The 19,642-nt window shown below is 45.3% G+C and overlaps 1 protein-coding gene across 4 annotated transcripts in view; it reads right to left on the reverse strand.

The window, feature by feature from the left end:
• Window positions 1-19,642, reverse strand: part of LOC106609251 (ras association domain-containing protein 3) — a 57,899-nt gene that overhangs the window by 10,302 nt on the left and 27,955 nt on the right. The window contains exon 1 of one of the 4 annotated variants that reach the window (XM_014207835.3): window positions 16,406-16,740. The exons of the other annotated variants lie outside the window; for them this stretch is intronic. Coding sequence (XP_014063310.1) covers window positions 16,406-16,528 — 123 coding nt within the window. The 5' untranslated portion in view covers window positions 16,529-16,740. Of the gene's footprint in view, window positions 1-16,405; window positions 16,741-19,642 lie in introns of those variants that run through there. 4 annotated transcript variants of the gene reach the window in all.

Consider the following 19,642-nt stretch of genomic DNA (forward strand, 5'->3'; position numbering starts at 1 on the left):
CTAGCGCCTATGTGGCACGTTGATTCTACATATGAAGTCTAGCGTTTGAACGGATTAAGTTACAAAATATTATGACCACAATTCTGAAAGCTACGACTAAGGAACACATAGGTGCCTTCCATTTCCCCTCATACACACAAGGACTCGTTAAAAGGGAGTGTGACAACAAAACATGCCTAATGACAGAAATTAATTCAAAGCATACTTCCTTCAGACTGGAATTTTGCATTACCTAATGACATACTGCATCTTCGTTATTTATTGAGATGCTTAGTTTTCAGATGATTTTAAAATTACCCATTTACTTTTAGAACCTTTTGATATTTGTTTAAATAAAACAAGTGAGCATCAATGTTTGTTGCACCTTGACTCACGTCACTTCTTTCCTAATTACTTTTGGCAACATTTCATTTTAAGAAAAGTGCTTAATTTGGGGTTGTGCGTTGCTTTTTTTCCCACCTGACAAGTGTGGCATATCAAGAAGCTGATTAAAACAGCATGATTTCACAGGTGCACCTTGTGCTGGGGACAAAAGGCCACTCTAAAACGTGCAGTTGTCACATCAATGTCACATTTTGAGGGAGTGTGCAATTTGCATGCTGACTGCAGGAATGTCCACCAGAGCTGTTGTCAGAAATGTTTATGTTAATTTCTCTACCATAAGCTGCCTCCAACATTGTTTTAGAGAATTTGGCAGTAAGTCAAACCGCAGACCAAATGTAACCGTGCCAGCCCAGGACCTCCAGATCTGGCTTCTTTGGGCTCCCGAGTGGCACAGCAGTCTACTGCATCTCAGTGCAAGAGGCATCACTACAGTCCCTGGTTCGAATTCAGGCTGTATCACATCCGGCCGTGATTGGGAGTCCCGTAAGGCGCCGCACAATTGGCCCAGCGTCATCCAGGTTTGGCCGTCATTGTAAGTAAGAATTTGTTCTTCACTGAGTTACATAGTTAAAAAGGCAATACACAAACAAATAAATGTTTAATTCTTCACCTGCAGGATCATCTGAGACCAGCCACCCGGAGAGTTGATGAGGATTATTTCTGTCTGGAATAAAGCCCTTTTGTGGGGAAAAAACTCATTCTGATTGGCTGCGCCGCTGCCCAGTCATGTGAAATCCATAAATTTAGGTCTAATGAATGCATTTCAATTGACTGATTTCCTTATATGAACTGTAACTCAGTAAAAAAAAAATCACTGAAATTGATGTACGTTGCGTTTACATTTGTGTTTAGTAGTTGAATAGCCCTGCCCTTGAAGTTGATTTTGGAAAATAATCTAGGGGAAACACACGCATACAACCGTCATGCATCTCACACACCCTGTATCTTATTGGGTCTCCCCCTCAAGGCAAGGGTCCACCACAGCACAGACGACTCATCCATAGGACAGAAGTGCGTCAGGCCCAACCCAGGGAGAGAGGTCATAGTTATGTAATAATGTTCTCCCCAGAGCCAAAGAGAGTCATTTTGCTGAAGGCTGTGACCGTCACACACACACACAAGTTTAAACTCCTAGAAAGCAGAAGGATCTGACTTCAGAGTTTGTTGATAATGATAACTGAATTTGAGTAATATTTCTTAATGGACACGACTGCAGCTTCCGCTCCATATCACCCTGGATCATGCGGTCATAGCAGACACGCGTCATCCTCCGTGTGTGCCTGAAGGTCCAAAGTCCAGACAGCGCTGTGTGTTCTTACATGGGCATAGTGCTTCTCTGCTCTAAGGCTCCTAGCTACAAAAAAATAAACCCCACTCAGTATCCTGACAAGACCTAGCAGGCACTGGACACCTTATAAGGCCACACTGCACGAGAGACCAGGGTGCCAACGTGTGTGTGTGTGTGTGTGTGTATATATACACACACACAGTCCACCTTAGGCAATAACATTGATAATGGAGTGGTATGGTTCTAATAGCCTAGTATTTACCTGGGGGAGACCGGGCTGACTGGGGCATATTCCTGACCTACTAGTGTTCTCTTTAATGTCAACATCAAGGCAGTAAAAGGCATGCTATGCATGCCCTTCTGGAGGTGCTTCTGATTGACTTGTTTTTACTACCTACCACAGAGGACAACAGGCTCATAAATTAACAGAACAGAGCTCCTTACTGTTATGGTTAGCAATGGATGTGGTCTAATGCTGTGGTTTAGACTCCTGCCGCAGCCAGCTGTCTTCACAGACTGGGAACTGGGCTGGGTGGAGCTGTAGTAGGATGGGCCAGTGAGAACTGTAGGTCAAGTCCACCTAGCCCATGGTGTGACCCAGTAGGTTCGTGAGACTATAGGTTGCAGTGTATGAGCCCAAACAGGTGACATTGACCTGCTGCTTGGTCGAGCCCAGTGACTCACTACAGGATTACTAGGTCATCCGCACGGTTAGCACTACACCGACATGACGGCCTACCTCAATGCTAACAGAAGCCTTGATATGCATAGGAGAAAGTGGCTCTGCACTGATAACTCAAGGCCTTTGCTGACAATCTGACATACTGTCTTTTACTGAAAGCATGCACAGTCTTCACATAAAAACATCATGTCTGAACTCAAAACCCCAAAATAACAACATAGTCGCTGTGGTAGAACATTTATTTTTGATTAGCGAATTTGTGCATTTATCATCAGGTAGCCTGATTTCAGATGTTTCATGTAAACAGGATTATTAGGGAAATCCTTCTTGCACAGCATGCAAAAGTTTAACTCAAACTTTAATATTATTCTGACTATTCCCAATATTCGTATTATTGTGTGCATAATCAGTGCTGGTTGTGTTCCTATTGGTCAGTCCCCAAGATTGGCTGGTGTTACGAGCCGCACTGCACGATAAAAGCAAAATAATTCCGATACTGGCAGAATTTTGGTTGGAGCCTACGACCGAATGGAGCTGTACTTAAAATCGTCAGATGTAGACCCTCCTGTTGCACTGAACAAGCCAAGACGACCGACAATTGTTTACGACCTACGACTTTGCAATTGTCAGTGACGGCAAAATCGTCGCATAAGATGGCTAACATGGTGGACAGACCATCCATCCATCCATCCCACACGGCAGATAGAGCTAGTCATCCCTGAAGTACTTTACCGGGTCGTACAGGTCACAGCCGATTCAGGTGGCTCACAGTAAGACCCAGGGGATTATGGGTAGCCACAGAGAAAGAGGTTGGTGACGGTTACGACAACACTTAATAGCCGCTATTGCACGGGCCATGACCACTCTGGGGTTGTGTGAGAGTGAGTGAGAACAGATTTGGCTTGGTTACGGTGTTAAAAATAAAATTGTCTTCTAACCCTCTCCAACCAACTCTATAGGATTACCTCGGTTTCAAACAGAACCTGGCAGAGGTCATGATCGACTACATCAGATGACTCCACGCTGAGCCAGTTCAGGACCACGGTCCTGAACAAACTAACATCAGTATCATTACTTTGGGTTACTTGGCAGAGTATGTAAAAGGGAGTGTATTTGAGTCCATACAGACAAATGAGCCAGACAGGAGAGGGTTAAGAGGAGCACCAGTGAGACGGAGCGTGACAGGCAAAAGGCAAAACAAACAAACATCCCAATGAGGTAATGGACAAAAAAAAAAGCCTTCTCACTCTCAGTGTTTGTTAAAGCCACAGGCCACTACACTGCAGCCAGTGAGGGAGAGAGCAGAAAGACCGCAGAACAGACCCTGAGAGTTCAACCTGTCGCTCTTTACATCTTCACCCTACACTCACCCCTACACTCCCTTCACTGTAGTTACTGCAGCATCAAGGTTAATGAACGCCAGTCGGATTAGACTCCGTTAAAATGAACCACAAGCCTATACTCTCCCTCTGTACTCGGATTGAAGTAAGCAGTTAAGCAACTTTTCCTGAGGCAGGCAGGGTTAGCTGGGGTGGCAGCGGTATAAGAGCAGGACTGATAAAGAGGAGGAGGAGTAGTTTAGGGTGAAGAGTCAGTAGGCCGAGCAACGTGGGATAGTGTTCGGTATAGATGCTCTGGGATTGACCGCTTAGAGTAAGCCTTAGTAAGTAGTTACAATGAGTTCAGTGCTGGGTTAAGTAGAGGTGGTGTAGCTTAACGTGTGAAGTAGTGTGTGTGGTGTGTTCTAAGAATAGAGATTAGGCTACGCTTTGGTGTCGTCAGACTGGTTCCTCCAGCGCTTCTCTCAGTCAGGCGAGGAACAGGTATTGACTGACTCGTTTAGATTACCTACATAGCTGATGTTATCCGTTTACAGACGGACAGATCCAGACAGCCATGCTTCAAGCAAAAAAAAATAGGAAAAGCTGGAAATAGACTAAACATCCCTGACTTAATCTACATCTGGATGGGCGTGGATATTGTTCTCCATAAAGATTCGGTATGGGAAGAGCAGTTTGACCATATGTTATGGTATTTTGTGATGACCGTCTCAATCAGTGCCATAGCGCTGTAACAACTATTTGCCCCCCCCCGTGAGACTTCCTCTTCAGCTTAGAGGGGAAGTCCACAGCAGCCACACCTTTCCTCCGCATAACAGATATCGATATTCCTCAACGAATGCAGGTTCTGTAGACTTAAACCAAGCACTGCATACACCTCGTTCAGTACAAGCCCACTTGGAGAGCTCCTATACTACCACTAAACCACAGCAAATTCCCTGACACCACACTACAAACACAGTATTCATTTTGACCTGTAGGGATTCCAGCAGCCATTTACTGTACTGGAGTTTGACCCAGTACTGCATGCAAACACACAGAATAGCATAGGAAAGACTAAACCACTCCAATGACTGCAGCAGGAGAGTGGGATCCATCCCTTACTGTCCCACAGGGTAGAACAGAAGTGAATTCCTGCTCAGTGGGCTCAGAGTGAGAGGGTGACAGAGGGAGCGAGTCCATCCTGCCTCCTGTGGTGTCGATGGACTCGCATAACTCAAAGTGGCTTTAGGAGGAGTAAGGAGGTCAGGACAAACACTCTGCTGATCACACAAAACAAAAACAAAATACTGAGCTGAACAAACTCTGCCCTGAACAAAAAGAAAAGAGGAACGGAAACCATCCCGGCAGAACTTCCGACTCTTCCCACAGACCCCTGGGCTGGAAAGCACACTGCTGATAGGGAGTTTGGAGATTTCTATCTAGTTGAGGTATGAAAACACTGGAGATTGTAAAATATGAAACTTGGGATGTGCATGTTCCTCCTAGTCTGTGCTTCCTGTGTAGTCTACTGCACTAGTCTACTGCTCCACACCAAGTAAAACATATGAGAGAGAGGGGTCTGAGGTAGTGAAGGGGTGCTAAGAAAAAAAGTGAGATAGTTATATATCAGGATTTTTTGGGGACGATATATCGTATCGTTTTGACGAGAAAACAAGATTTTTGCGATAGTTGCCTGTACATGCAGCATCCAGTATTTTTCCTTCTTTAAATGGTTCTGTCTTTTTAAAACTAGGGAGCCAATTGGTTTTAAGTAGTTTCATTTCCATGACTGATCAAAACGCATTATCACGGCTTTCGCTTGTCCCTCTGTCACAGACATATGTTGAGCAATATTTTAGAAACAGTGAAGCGCAAGAAAATAAAAATCCCTATTGAATTGGAATACATACCGCATCACCACCTAAAGTATCGTGATATCGTATCGTGAGGTCCGTGGCAATTCCAAGCCCTAGTCAGAGGACAGGGAATTGACGATGACTGAGGGACAGACCCTAGGCTCGTGCTTTTTCGTGGGCCATTTCTTGATGATCTCTCTCACGGTTTCTCTCTAGTCCGCATGCATCCGTGTGCTCCACACATCAAAGTCAGGTCTTCCCTGTCAAACTGACGAGTATTACCATCTCCTCTGGTCCCACCGTCTAGGGCTGTTCGCGACAACAAAAAACATCTTGGTCGACCAAGAGTCGTCTGGTCAAATTTGAGAACACATGGCATCATGTAGTAACAAAAAAAAAAGTTTAAAAAAAAAAAGTAAAACATTTTTTTTTTTGGATTCTTCAAAGTAGCCACCCTTTTCCTTGATAAGTAGGTGTCCAAACTTTTGACTGGGACTGTACATCTACAGAAATAAGACCTAGCTTGCTTCTGTTGCCTGTTTGAGTGTTTGTTTATTAACCTACTGATTCCGTGAGCGCCAAGCCTCATGCAAGTGCAAAATGTTGGATAAAGCAATTTCACAGATTTGGCTGTTTTTAAATCTTTCCTATGCTGTAATAACGGCTAAACAATTTGTGATTTTGATAGGACCTGATCTATAGCCTATCGGTCACATGCATGCAATGCTTATATGTTTCACGTAAAGAGAGCAAGGGTTAATGGAATGTTTTTTCTAAACAAATTGGGGATTTTGTTAACAGAACAGCGGTGATAGTGCAATAAACACTTGCTGTGCTATGGTGCCTTTTCACAACAGTAGGGAGGAGAGCGAGACAACATGCTTGTTTTTTAACACAGTGTGACTATCAGGCTTGGAATCATTTGTGTATCTTTATTATTTAATCAAATAGACAAGCTCAGTGCATTTGCAGTTGGTTTTATTCAAACAGAGTGCGTCTATATATGGAACAATACATTTAAACATTTTGACCAATCGATTGGTCGAAAGAACAGGACGACTCTTGGTTGACCACGATTATATATTTTTTTGATTACAGTTACTTATTTTATAATAAAGACTTCGAGTCTAAATGAAAATTACACAAATTTAAAAGTAACTTCTATTGCCAACTTTGTAAAAATAGACTACATAAAGCCAAAAAATAATAATAATATTGCAGCCTGCAGGTAGAAAATATCCTGATAAAAATGCAGGAAGCTGGTGCTAACAAACTTGCAGCATCGTGTAAAATATTCTGGGCCCTCAGAGTTATCCCACACCACTGAGCACCAGACAGACATCTGTAGCCTATTTGCGCAAGGGATAAGAAGTAATCAGGTAGGCCTATTTTATGAAGTTTCCACTGGATAAGAGCATGATTTTATTTATTTTTTCCCCCCCCAAGCTGAGCGAGAGAGCTGGAAAGATTTTTCAAATTGGCAATAGTTCCTCAATGGATGTAAAAACAGACTTTGTTTACTTGCCGTATGAGGTGAAGAAACAATTAATTTGATAACTCACTACCACTAATGAGCCGTGGAGCTTAAGACAAATCAGAAATACGATCAGATCCCCAAATGGGCACATTTATAAGCCAACTTTTGCACGCAGGCCAGGTAGCAGAGGCCTACTTCTACACGCATCCAGATGCACGTCCTTACTCAACAATGACAGGAGCACTCCAAACAAAACACAATGAATATATTGACAACTCGTAAACGGAATGAAACAAACCAAAACTTGTTTCTCACAAGTGTAGCCTAGGTTGTGCGGTCTGCAAACAACGTGTCCACTCCAACAATGAAAACTGTACAAGACTAATAATATATTGAACGCATTAACAGAAATTACGGTAACCAAACAAACCTTGTAGATATGAAATTATGGGAATTAACTGTAAATGTACTACTGGTGTCCCAATGGCGTGGCCTCTGCAATGGATTAGTCCACAGACAGGCGTCAATCAACACGTTTTTGTAACAGCGACTCAAAAAAAAAAATTATAATAATAATTCTAGGCAGACAAACTCATTGCCCAAACAATCGATCAGTCGACTAAAGGGGGTCAGCCCAAGTACAGTCCCCCGCCAACACAGCTGTATAGCTTCACCACATAAGAGTGCTGATAACGCAACTCTTCACCCCTCAACCCCAAGTGGCTTCTTGCCAAGATGTTCCAGCACAGTTATTGGTTTTCTAAGACGCCTGAAATATAGGCTTAATATCCGACTGCCTGGGCAGACATGTTTCATTACTGCAGCACGTAGCCTAGGCCTGTAATAAAGACATTACATCACTGTGGTCCAATAACAAGACTGTTCTACTTCCTCAAGCCTCTCAGCTCCTCAGGCTTTTTACCACACCCCATCCTCCCCAATCTCTTCATCTGATCAGCCACTGTTACCCAACTCTGTGTGTTTTTCAACAATGGGGAGTAAGCATGGGGTGGTGAGATGTGACATTATGAAAGGCAGACTTCCCTGTTCTTCAGTAGCCATGTTAGAGTGTGAGGCAATAGAACATTTCACAGCACCGAAAGACTCCCGTCCTTTGAGAACCCAGGTCAACAATAACCCAGACTTCCACTGTTGAGTTTTATTAGCTGGCTCTGTGGAAACCTGGACCCTGCACTACAGACCACAGACACACACAGGCCTGTTACCTAGGGAGACAGGGATGATTGACAGTTCACATTAACTGCCTGGGGAGGATTCATCATGCCTCAAACCACTGTGCTGGGTCAGCTTGTTGTTGACCTAAATGTGAGAGAGGCCCACACAATACACACGCTATAGTATGTAGCCTAGGCCTATGACAAGGCACAGTAGGAGACACAGGGAATACAGTGTAACAAATAGCACTAGGCCCAGCACTGTTCCTCCGTCTTCCTGATCCACTTCTCACTCTAGAGTGGTTCTCCATCTCAGAGACAAAACAGGCTTGGCTTCAGACAGGTCTAATTACAGTAACATGGAAAACATTCCTATAGACCAACACAATGAGGATAATAAAGGGAGGGATGAAAAACAGGTGTGTCTGTAGCAAGAGACAGGAATAGAATAGAAGACACAGGAGAGCAGTATGTGGAATATGGGGAAGACTGAGCAGATGTGACTGTGGTTCACTCGGGGAGGAAGTAGACTTGTCTGACTAACACTCATACAGTATCTACCATAACTGCCACGGAGGTATGAAGCGACAGGGAGCTAGCCTGTAGAACTAGTCTATGGGGAGTAGCATTGACCCACTATCATGGCTGTAAGCCGCACTTAGCAAAGAGACGGGAACCATTGTGCAGATAGCGTAACAAGAGCAACAGCACCAACACACTAGGCTAGACCACTCAGACAGCATGGCTGCAGGGAACCTGCAGTGGAAAAATTAATTGAAGGTCCTTGGCCGCAAGGTACAGACAGTCACATCAAACACAACCTCTGGGAAACTACTGTACTAACAGTTCCAAGCTAGTCAAAACAGGCTAACACTATAACTGGAGACTAAACTCTGACGATTAAAACTGCACTACTTTAAATCAACGTTGATGAAAAGGCTCTCGACCCGGAGTATGGGGAGTTGAGACATTGACAAGCCTCTCATAGTGAAACTGAAGGTCTGTTCATAACATTGGCCTAAAGGCAGCTAGCTTACCGGCATTAACTAACTATAGGCTAGTCTCCTGTGACAATAATTAACTCAGCCTGTCTGTTTGTGTGTGTGTGTGGGTGAGCGTGAGAGACATTACATGAGCGCCAGTAGCCTACTACACAGTATTCGCTTTTTACCATGAGCATGACCAAAACTGAATAAGTGCTCAATTAAATCCATTCAAAATAGAAGAAAGACCACATGATAGCAGGGTTGTGTAACTCATTAATGCATGCTTAGACCATAGTTAGGCACTAAGCAGGTGCAGAAACACAGCACACAGAGGCCCTATAGGGTTACAAAGCCACACTTACCAACCTGTCCACGCTCTCTGTGAGGGAATGGGACGGGGGGGGGGGGGGGGGGTGGTGGTGGTATCTCTTCCTACCATGAATAAACCCATACAACTTGGACATGACAGAGGTCACAGACCCGCGAGGCTCATTCACCTCTGAGCACCAAAAGAAACATGAACAGGCCCATCTCTGGCACAATGGAGTGTGAGATGAACGGTGTGGCTGATGGAAGGCTGTGCCGACAGGAGCCGTAGACAAAGCCTTCACTAAAAATCAGACACAGCTACAGTACTAGCCAGGGCGGAGACCAGCAGCTATAGCCACACAGTGCAGTGACTGTAGCAGCGGGGCGGTGACTAATACCCAGAGAAAAATAATAAGGCTCAGTGAAGACACCAGTAACGGCACCTTTATCGGTTGTTTTACAATGTCACAATCCATAGGCATAATTAGTCCCTGTGCCCAAGAACGCAAAGGTAACCTGCCTAAATGAGTAACGCCCCGTAGCACTCACATCTGCAGCCATGAAGTGCTTTGAAAGGCTGGTCATGCATCACATCAACACCATCATCCCGGAAACCCTAGACCTACTCCAATTCGCATACCGCCCCAACAGATCCACAGATGATACAATCTCTATCGCACTCCACACCTGGACAAAAGGAACACCTATGTGAGAATGCTGTTCATTGACTACAGCTCAGCGTTCAACCCCACAGCGCCCTCAAAGCTCATATTGTAGCTAAGGACCCTGGGACTAAACACCTCCCTCTGCAACTGGATCCTGGACTTACTGACGGGCAGCCCCCAGGTGGTAACGGTAGGCAACAACACGGGGGTCCCTCGGGTGTGTGCCTAGTCACCTCCTGTACTCTCGGTTCACCCACAACTGCGTGGCCAAGCACGACTCCAACACCATCATTAAGTTGGCTGGCGACAACGGTGGTAGGCCTGATCACCGACAACGATGAGACAGCCTATAGAGAGGTCGTCAGAGACCTGGCAGTGTGGTGCCAGGATAACAACCTCTCCCTCAACATAAGACAAAGTAGCTGACTGTGGACTACAGGGGGGGGGGGGGGGAGGGCATTGAATATGCCCCCGTTCACATTGACGAAGCTTAGTAGAGCAGATGGAGAGCTTCAAGTTCCTTGGTGTCTACATCAACAAACTATGGTCCAAACACACCACAGTCGAGGGCACCACTACCACATTGCTTTGACTAACCTGTACCCCCACACATTGACTCAATACCAGTAACCCCTGTATATAGCCTCATTACTGTTACTTGTGTAAATATTTTCTTAACATTTATTTTCTTAAAACTGCATTGATGGTTAAGAACTTGTAAGCATTTCACGGTATTGTAGTCGGCAAGTGATAAATAAAATTAGATTTAGGCAAACGGTGTTCAGTATGCTGTGAGGGCTGGAACACCCATGCGAGTGTGTATTGAGAGTGCTGGGATACCCCACCAACGCAATAAACACATTAGGCCCACAGTAAAGAATGGGTTTCCACAACACTCTGGCCTGAGCAACTTCAATCGCATCGCGCCAAGACGTCCTGTTACACATGGACCTACAAGTGACATGATTGAGCAGCTGATAACACTGTATGCATTTAAATGTACACATGTCAAAGGGTATAGCTAGCAAGTAGCTACGAGATCCAACTCGCTCCATGCTGTTGGCATGTCCTCCCTTTCTCGCTCTCCTCTCACGTAGTGTGCAATGGTGTGTGTGGAGCTTGTACGTAGTGTGTAATGATGTGTGCAGATACCATGCGTAGTGTGTGTGATGGTGGTACAGTAATTACAGCCACAGCCAATTTCTTTAACTGCTCCCAGAACCAGCATATGGTAGCCAGAGATCCTCAAGGATATTGACCCACAACCCTCTGCTCTGTACCAGTTGACCTCTGACCCTAGCCAGGGAAAATGAGAGGGTGGAGGCCGACTCCCATCAGTTAAAATGACCACCTGGATGCCCTTCCTAGTGTGCAATATCCACCTGTAGGCCAGGTGTCTTCTGGGACCTATGAGTAAGAACCAGCTCCTATTGGGCCTCAGTAGTTCAACTACAGAGTATTATTCAGGATGATGATAGTTTGTTGTCCAGAGGAGAGGGGATTCTCTCTCAGACAGTGAAGGGGTGTGTGTCTCATAGACCACCTGTTCTGTTGTCTTGCCAGGATGGGACATGACCACAGGTGATACAGTTCAGTAGGTCTGGAAGCCTGATCAAGTGCTGCCGTTCCATAACTGATGTGGCTGTGCACACGGGTCCAGTGTTTAACAAACACCTCATCTGCTCCATGACGCAGGCAGTCTTTGAAAGGTAATCATATTATCAAGGAGCCTGCTCGGTGTGTGTGTCTGTGTAGGAGGAGGGGTGGGGGCTGCGATAGCAACCGGGACCATTGCAAAAACAATCAAATTGAGTTTCCTCTGGAACAGAACACTTATAGCAGCAGGCAGTTATAAAAGAGGGTTTTATGTAACATGCAGGCAGGTCATGCGACAGCAACATAAGAGCAAGACTGGCCACGGATCATGAAGCAGCCTACACCCATGCCAACTCCCTTCAGTAAAACCCACCTTTGGAGCACAGTCTTATTTTCAACATGGCTCTGTTTGGTATGTAGGCTAGATGACGTAGGCCACGTTTTGCATGTCTAAACTAAGAAGCACGTTTCCATAATCAGCCTTTTTTTTTTTATCAGTAGCTGCGAGGGCTGAATTGGTGGAGTATGCTGTGTGGGTCTTGCTTTGTTTAGCTGAAGTATGAAAACAGAGAAACAGTTGACATTCTCTCCTTTCTGCAGCAGAACAAAACTCACAACAGCAGGAAGGAAACAGGCCTGCATGGCACCCATTGACACAAACACACAGTGCACAGGCACACACAGCTGAGTCGAGCTGAGCAGTGTTTAGGGCTGGCTAGGTTGTGAACATAAACAGATGAAAGCCTCAGGGACTCTTCTTCAAACAGTCTGTACCTCAAGTGGTGCCCAGAGCCCTCTGCGGCTGCTTAGTCATGCTATTCTGTCTCCTATCATTAACACGCCATATCGAAACACACACAAAAGAGACACAAAAGGCTTTGTGTAAGGTCTATTGGAGATCTCCCTGGAGCAGATCCTACATTTTGTCTAGGCTAGGTGTGCCACTGCCAAACTCTTCATCTCCAAATCTGAAGACTCAAGTCAGAGGAGTCATCTCCCTCTCACACACAGACCAGTATGCTGGAAAGATGGACACCCCGTCCCTGAATAGCAGAGACAAAGCTCTCAGGCGTTCTCACTTCGCCTTCTGGCACAGGCATCTGGAGAGGTCTGGCTGCCGTTATGTAAACTCACAGCAGACTGAAGGTTCTAGTTTGAGATTGGCTGGGGCTCCTGGAGGTCTTCTCTTTCACTCAGACCTTTTCCAGTCCCCGAAAGCTAGTGCTAAGCAAACGCTAGCACAGTACCGCCAAGGAGGAAGAGCAGGCCTGGTGAACAGGTTTGTATGTACTTTGGACTTGCATGTTTGTTTACATTTCCTCATTTCCTACAGCAAGATGACAAGCAGGACAAAATAGAGGAACTGTGGTAAAATGTGATACTGTAATAATTAGGGCCAGGAGGATACCAATAGCACAATATTTTTGGGATGGCAAAAATGAAAACACGAAGCAGACCAAACTCTTTGGTCCTTCAAAAACCTGCAGTATGTAAAGTATTGTGTGACTCTGGATGACAAAATAATGATGTTTGTTTTCAACATTAGGGTTGATTTACTAAAGATATATCCTCTTCATGTTGTGTTTCCTTGCCACAATACTAACATGGCAAGGAAGTTAGTCCCAGCTCTAGTAATATTGCACAACTTGTCGCAGTGCTAGCAGCGTCACTACAGATCCTGGTTCGATCCCAAGCTGTGTCACAGCCGGCCGCGACCGGGAGACCCATGAGGCAGCGCATAATTGGCCCAGCGCCGTACGGGTTAGGGGAGAGTTTGGCTGGCCGGCCCGGGTTGTCCTTGTCCCATCGCGCTCTAGCGACTCCTGTGGCGGGCCAGGCACAATGCACGCTGACTCAGTGGCCAGGTGTACGGTGTTTCCTCCGACACATTGGAGCGGCTGGCTTCCGCTTTAAGCGAGCAATGTGTCAAGAAGCAGTGCGGCTTGGCAGGGTCGTATTTCGGGAGGATGCACGGCTCTTGACATTCACCTCCCCAGAGTCAGTACGGGAATTACAGCGATGGGACAAGACTTACCACCAATTGGATAGCACAAAATATAAAAGTATGCACAACTTGTACTGAAAGTGACAGCAAACAGAGAACCAGATTCAAAACTGAGAACTATCAGGAACTGCAACACAATAGCTGAGGAACTAGGGGTGGAAGAGGGGAAGACGCGTGAGGGAGGGTGTGTTAATGGATTGTGTGGTTGATAAAGGTCCTGACATGCTTTTTGCACACCATGCTGTCAGGTAATGTCATAGACAAGTCAAACCCAGCCTCCCTGAACGTGTGTGGGGGCACTGCCACCAAAACCCTCCTGTACTCTCACAGGAATATAGTCTGCGGGACTGAGATCCAACTAAAAGGGGCCTTTTCCCACCAGCAGCAGCAGAGACTGGAAGGGAGGCTAAAGCAGCTTCTTTATCTGTAGCTACCACGGAAACCATGGGTGTGATTACATCCCCTTCTAGTAATCTGTGGCATCCTCTGGTCCGGACAGAGCAGTGTTTCTGATGTCTGAGGAAGACCGATACTAAGCTGTTTCTTTCCCTCCCTCTGTTGGACAGATCTCTCTCCATCTGGAAACAGAGCACTCAAGGAGAGAAACTGAAATGCATTATTGTTGTACAGCACCCTAAACACACAAACAGCCACCGCTTGTCCTCCATTCCATTCAACCCAACCAACAGCCCTCTCTGTGACCGAGGCAGCCCATAGTTTGAGTTTGATACAGGAAGACTGCCAGAGGAGATAACGCGTGGTGATTATCTTACGTAAGCGTCTGCCGTTGTTGACTTTGGAGTAGAGAAACAAACAGCAGCCCTCTCTTCCTGCACGGCTGCCATGTTAGATTGAAACAGACCGATTCACTCCCACCCAGCTCTACTAAAACCCAACTATTTTAAGTACTTATTTAACTAGGCAAGTCAGTTAAGAACAAATTCTTATTTACAATGACAGCGTACCAAACCTTAACCCGGACGACGCTGGGCCAATTGTGCGCCGCCCCATGAGACTCTCAATCACGGCCGGTTGTGATACGGCCTGGAATCAAAACCAGGGTCTGTAGTGACACCTCTAGCACTGAAATGCAATGCCTTAGAGCGCTGTGCCACTCAGGAGCTAATACGATAACCAATACTACACACACTCTTATACCAAACACCTACTATTATGATTACTCTACTATACATCAATATAACTATCACATAGCGCCACTACAGACCCATTAGGGTCCTCTCCTCCCGTATACAGAAAGAGGGCTGTGAGTTACTGAGTAGTCCACAGTATTAGCTAGCTACTCTGGAGACAGAGATTAGCTGAGGAGGGTTATGAGGCCCCGTCACTCAGAAGCTGTGCCGCCGCCACCGTGTGTGTCTATTGCAGCTGTTTCCCAGCAGCCCAGGCAGGGTCAGAGCCATTTGAGTGTCCATGGTGCTAAGGGGTAAACAGAAAGACTAGAGGCATGTTGAAGCTGAAACTTCAACTTGTAAAGACACACACACACCACAATGAACAGGCAGTCTTGGTTAAACATGTGCCAAGGCCAACAGAATCTAAATCGTCACAAAAACCATTGCTCAAGATTAAACATTGCTACGGAAAAAATTAACTAGCCCCTCAGCTTTATCATTAACTGGTAGCCTAACTGTTGTTTGTTGGTGGTGGTGCTGTCAGGGGGGAAAGGAAGGAGACTTATCTAAGCCCATGAAACCTATTTGAAACAAGTAGCAGTACAGTACATTTAAAAAGGCATTAAGTCATCTATATGGTGCTGGATGAATAGAACCCCATAGCGTAGGATTTGAGCTGCTGGAGGGTTAACTAGGAGCTACTATGAGAGACCCTCTGAGTAACGTTTCACCCACAATAACACAATTGTGGGGGCAGACACAGCATCTTGCTTAGTGGGCAAGTCCCTTCGTGGCATAGTGTGTGTTGCATGGGCCACATTGTCCGCAGCCTGGCATGGAATATGACTGTGTCAAGGTCATATGGAAATATGAGCGGTCAGGCTGAGAAGAGTTCGTAAGCTCAACACACACATAGTGAATGCAGTTGTGTGTGAGAGACAGGACAATAACTTACATTATATGCAGAGTCTTGAGTCTGGGAGACAGACCAGTAATGATGAGCACAAATTGACCTACTTATGTCATCCATAGTCAGGATGTCATGGGCTTTAACCCAATCAGGGGCTAAAGGTCTCCTCTGGCATGCAAGTTTCCAATTATCCAACTCTTCCACTGTTTAAAATACAACTATACAATTTAATTGTCGACTATAGCTCAAAATATAAAAGCCCCTAAGTGGCTATCCTATCAAAGTATGATCCCACGTGGTTCTGAAATATATTAGCTGCACGTGCCACTCAGATTACGGCTATAATTGTCCACCATCAGACGAGCTCCATTCAAATCTAAAATCATAAAGCCTGGCAAACCAATATGGATTTAGCCTAAACAAATAATTGATAGCTAAAGTTAGCTCATGAGACGGCTAGCCAGCCTGCCTGCCATTGGTTACGTTGAAAATACTGTAGAGCAGACTGTACGCGAAACTGGTAACTCCTTAACGCGTTAGCAACAGGTTGCTATCTTTATATGACAAAACACAGTAGCTACCAGGTGAGACGTTCGCACAAATTAAAGTTAATGTACCTTGCACTGGGTTGGTTTCCCTGAAGGCTTCTTGAAGAACGAAGTTCTGGCGGTGAAAAAATACTCTTCGGAGTCCTCTTCTAAACTACTGTAGCCACTACTCATGGTGCTAGTCCACGTCATTTGAGGAGAAAACGAATCTCTTCAAATTTGGCTGCAGCAAAGCAACAACTTGAAAATAAAGTTGGCTACACCTCCGCAAAATTGTTTTGTGAACCGCAAAAAGCAGAACACTTTCCAACGCTCGAATCCTCCGTTCACTCTTCAACCAACTACTGATCAATTCTCACCCTCTAGCGCCTATGGAGCTACGCTGTCTGTCAGCCGCTCTGAAGACACGCCTACTAGAACTCATTGAAAGTCTTTTATAGAAATCGCCTTTGACTTTCTTCCTCAACTTCTTCTTCGTGTGGCTTTTCGACAGACTAGACGCTGTGTTGCTGCCGTTTACAGGTCGGAGAGCCGATTGCACATTTTGGTCAACCCAAAAAAGGGAAAAGAGGAATGGGACAAATTTAAATTGCACCACCATCTAACCATGCAACTATACACTATCCCCAAAAACCAACCACCCGGTCCCACTATTTTTTGCCCAATGGATGGAACCCCTTCTCTCAAAACTTCCTGTAGATCTTCTGCACTAAAATCTCTCACACCCAAATATTTCTCTGCTACTGCAACTACCACATCTATCTTCAGTGGTGTCTGCTCCATCAGTACAGTTCAGTTGATCGCCATGGCTATAACCAAAAGAAATCCAACCTTACTAAACTCATCCTCTCTGGCTCTCTCTCTTCAGGCCTGCTCACTGGGGGGCTCCCAGTCAACTCACTCACCCTCGGGCTATCCTCTATTCTCTTCGCTGCCTTAGCATAGGAAACTTTCTGCCCCACTCGAACTCTGGCAATCTCAACCTGTCTCTCTCTCTTTTTTTTTTTTAAATCTTTATTTTAACATGGAAAACAGACTGAGACCTGGATCTCTTTTACGGCTGTGCCCTGTGTAAACATGTTGTCATGTACAGTTTTAGGCATACAGACAAGAACATTTCAAACATACAAAACAAAGACACAATTCAACAGAAACAAATCACAGACAACATCATATTGATCCTCCATAACATTTTTGAAATGGGCAAGGGACACCAGAGTGTCTAACTTAAGTTGGATCTGCAGTTTGTTCCATAAATAAGGCGCAAAGGAACTAAAGGCAGTCCTACCCAACTCTGTGGAGACCGCAGGAGTCTCTAATGTAATCCACATCTGTGATCTGGTTTTAAAATTGTATATCTAGTGGAAATGAATGATGATATATATGGAGGTAGTTTTAAAAGAAGCGCTTTATAAATAAACAAGAGAGCATGTTGCTCTCGCCTCACAGATAGAGAGGCCCAACCCACATGTTGATATAGGATACAGTGATGAGTTTTGTAACTATCACCCGTGATAAACCTGAGTGCACAATGGTAAATAGCATCCAGTGGTTTTAATGTGTTTGCCGATGCATGCATATAGATAATATCACCATAATCTAAAACGGACATAAAAGTAGCCTGCACAATTTGTTTTCTATTTACAAAGGACAGACAAGCCCTGTTTCTGTAAAGGAACCCTATCTTGAATTTGAGCTTTTTTCCCAATTCAGTAACATGTTTTTTAAAGGAAAGCCTATCATCTAACCATACCCCTAAATATTTATATGCAGAGACCTGTTTGATTTGAGTACCATCCAAGCTAGTGATTACAAAAGTGTTTCTAACTGAGAGTTTAGACCTTTCACAGGGCACTTTGTATCCCCAGCTGCATTGGCACCCCCACAGTTGACACACAGTGCTTTCTCTATCCCAACTGTAACCTGACTATGCTCTCATGCAGATTTCTCACATCGTGGGATTTCCCTTCTACATACTGCTGCAACATGTCCAAAACCTTGGCACCTAAAGCACCGTAGCGGGTTCGGAACATAGGCCCTCACGGAATAGCAAATATAACCTAACCTTAACAGGTAGAAACTCTGGGTCAAAGCTCAACAAAACAGACAGGGTATTTTCAGTCTTGCCATCGGGTCTACATCTCACCAAATGGCGGAAATCACAAACACTAGGAATCTTCATTTTCATTTGATCCACCTCTACATTCAACACTTTCCTACAGATCACCCCTTTCTGCACACCCCAAAGCACACCACAGGTTGAACCCCGAGCTGCGTGACTTAAAGCACCCGCTTCCTCTGGGAGGCGGATATGTAACTGATGTGAAATGGCTAGTTAGTTAGCGGTGGTGCACTCTAATAGCGTTTCAATCGGGTGACGTCACTCGCTCTGCGACCTTAAGTAGTTGTTCCCCTTGCTCTGCAAGGGCCGCGGCTTTTGTGGTGCGATGGGTAACGATGCTTCGTGGTGTGTCAGTTGTTGATGTGTGCAGAGGGTCCCTGGTTCAAGCCCAGGTTGGGGCGAGGAGAGGGACGGAAGCTATACTGTTACAGATACATAAAAAATCCAAACAATTCCACTTCTCGAAACTTCACAGATGTAACCATTCCCAGTTTATCCTTTACCCAGCTTGACACAACGTACGGGTTGCCCAAAAAGCAGGAATCAACCCTTTTCTAAAATCTCACTCCTACCGGTCCAAAATCATCTCTGGTAGGATTCTCGGGGCAAACGTTGAAAGACTCTACCACACCTGCTGCCGCAGGTAGGCCCACTACATCCTGGACTGGCCCAACTTCAGAGTGCTCACCACTGCCGACTGACTCCATTTCAAGATCCTCAAGGTTCTCAAGAGAGCATGAAGACCTATAAGTAAGATTACTTGGTTTGTAATCAGGAGACGTAAGTATGCACTCCTCAAACGAAGGTGTATACACAGGAGACAAACCTCTGATCTTAGTAGCGCTTTCGCGTCATCGCACCTCCTTCGCCTCTTCCCAACCTACACTTTCCACCGGCTTCTCCGTGGTCCACCTGTGATTTGTTGAATACATCAGAATAAGTAGAGATAAACCATTACATTCACACCAATGAAGCGAAACCCATAGTTATTTAATTCTTTCTTGCTTGCTTCTCCCCTCCTGCCTCTCATAGTTTTCTTTCCTTAGTCAGTGTGGCATTTGATGACATACTCCCGAGTGGCGCAGCGGTCTAAGGCACTGCATCTCAGTGCAAGAGGCGTCACTACAGTCCCTGGTTAGATTCCAGGCTGTATCACATCCGGCCGTGAGAGAGTCCCATATGGC

Source organism: Salmo salar, chromosome 07, assembly GCF_965601325.2.
Source record: "Salmo salar chromosome 07, fSalSal1, whole genome shotgun sequence".
Lineage (NCBI taxonomy): Eukaryota > Metazoa > Chordata > Actinopteri > Salmoniformes > Salmonidae > Salmo > Salmo salar.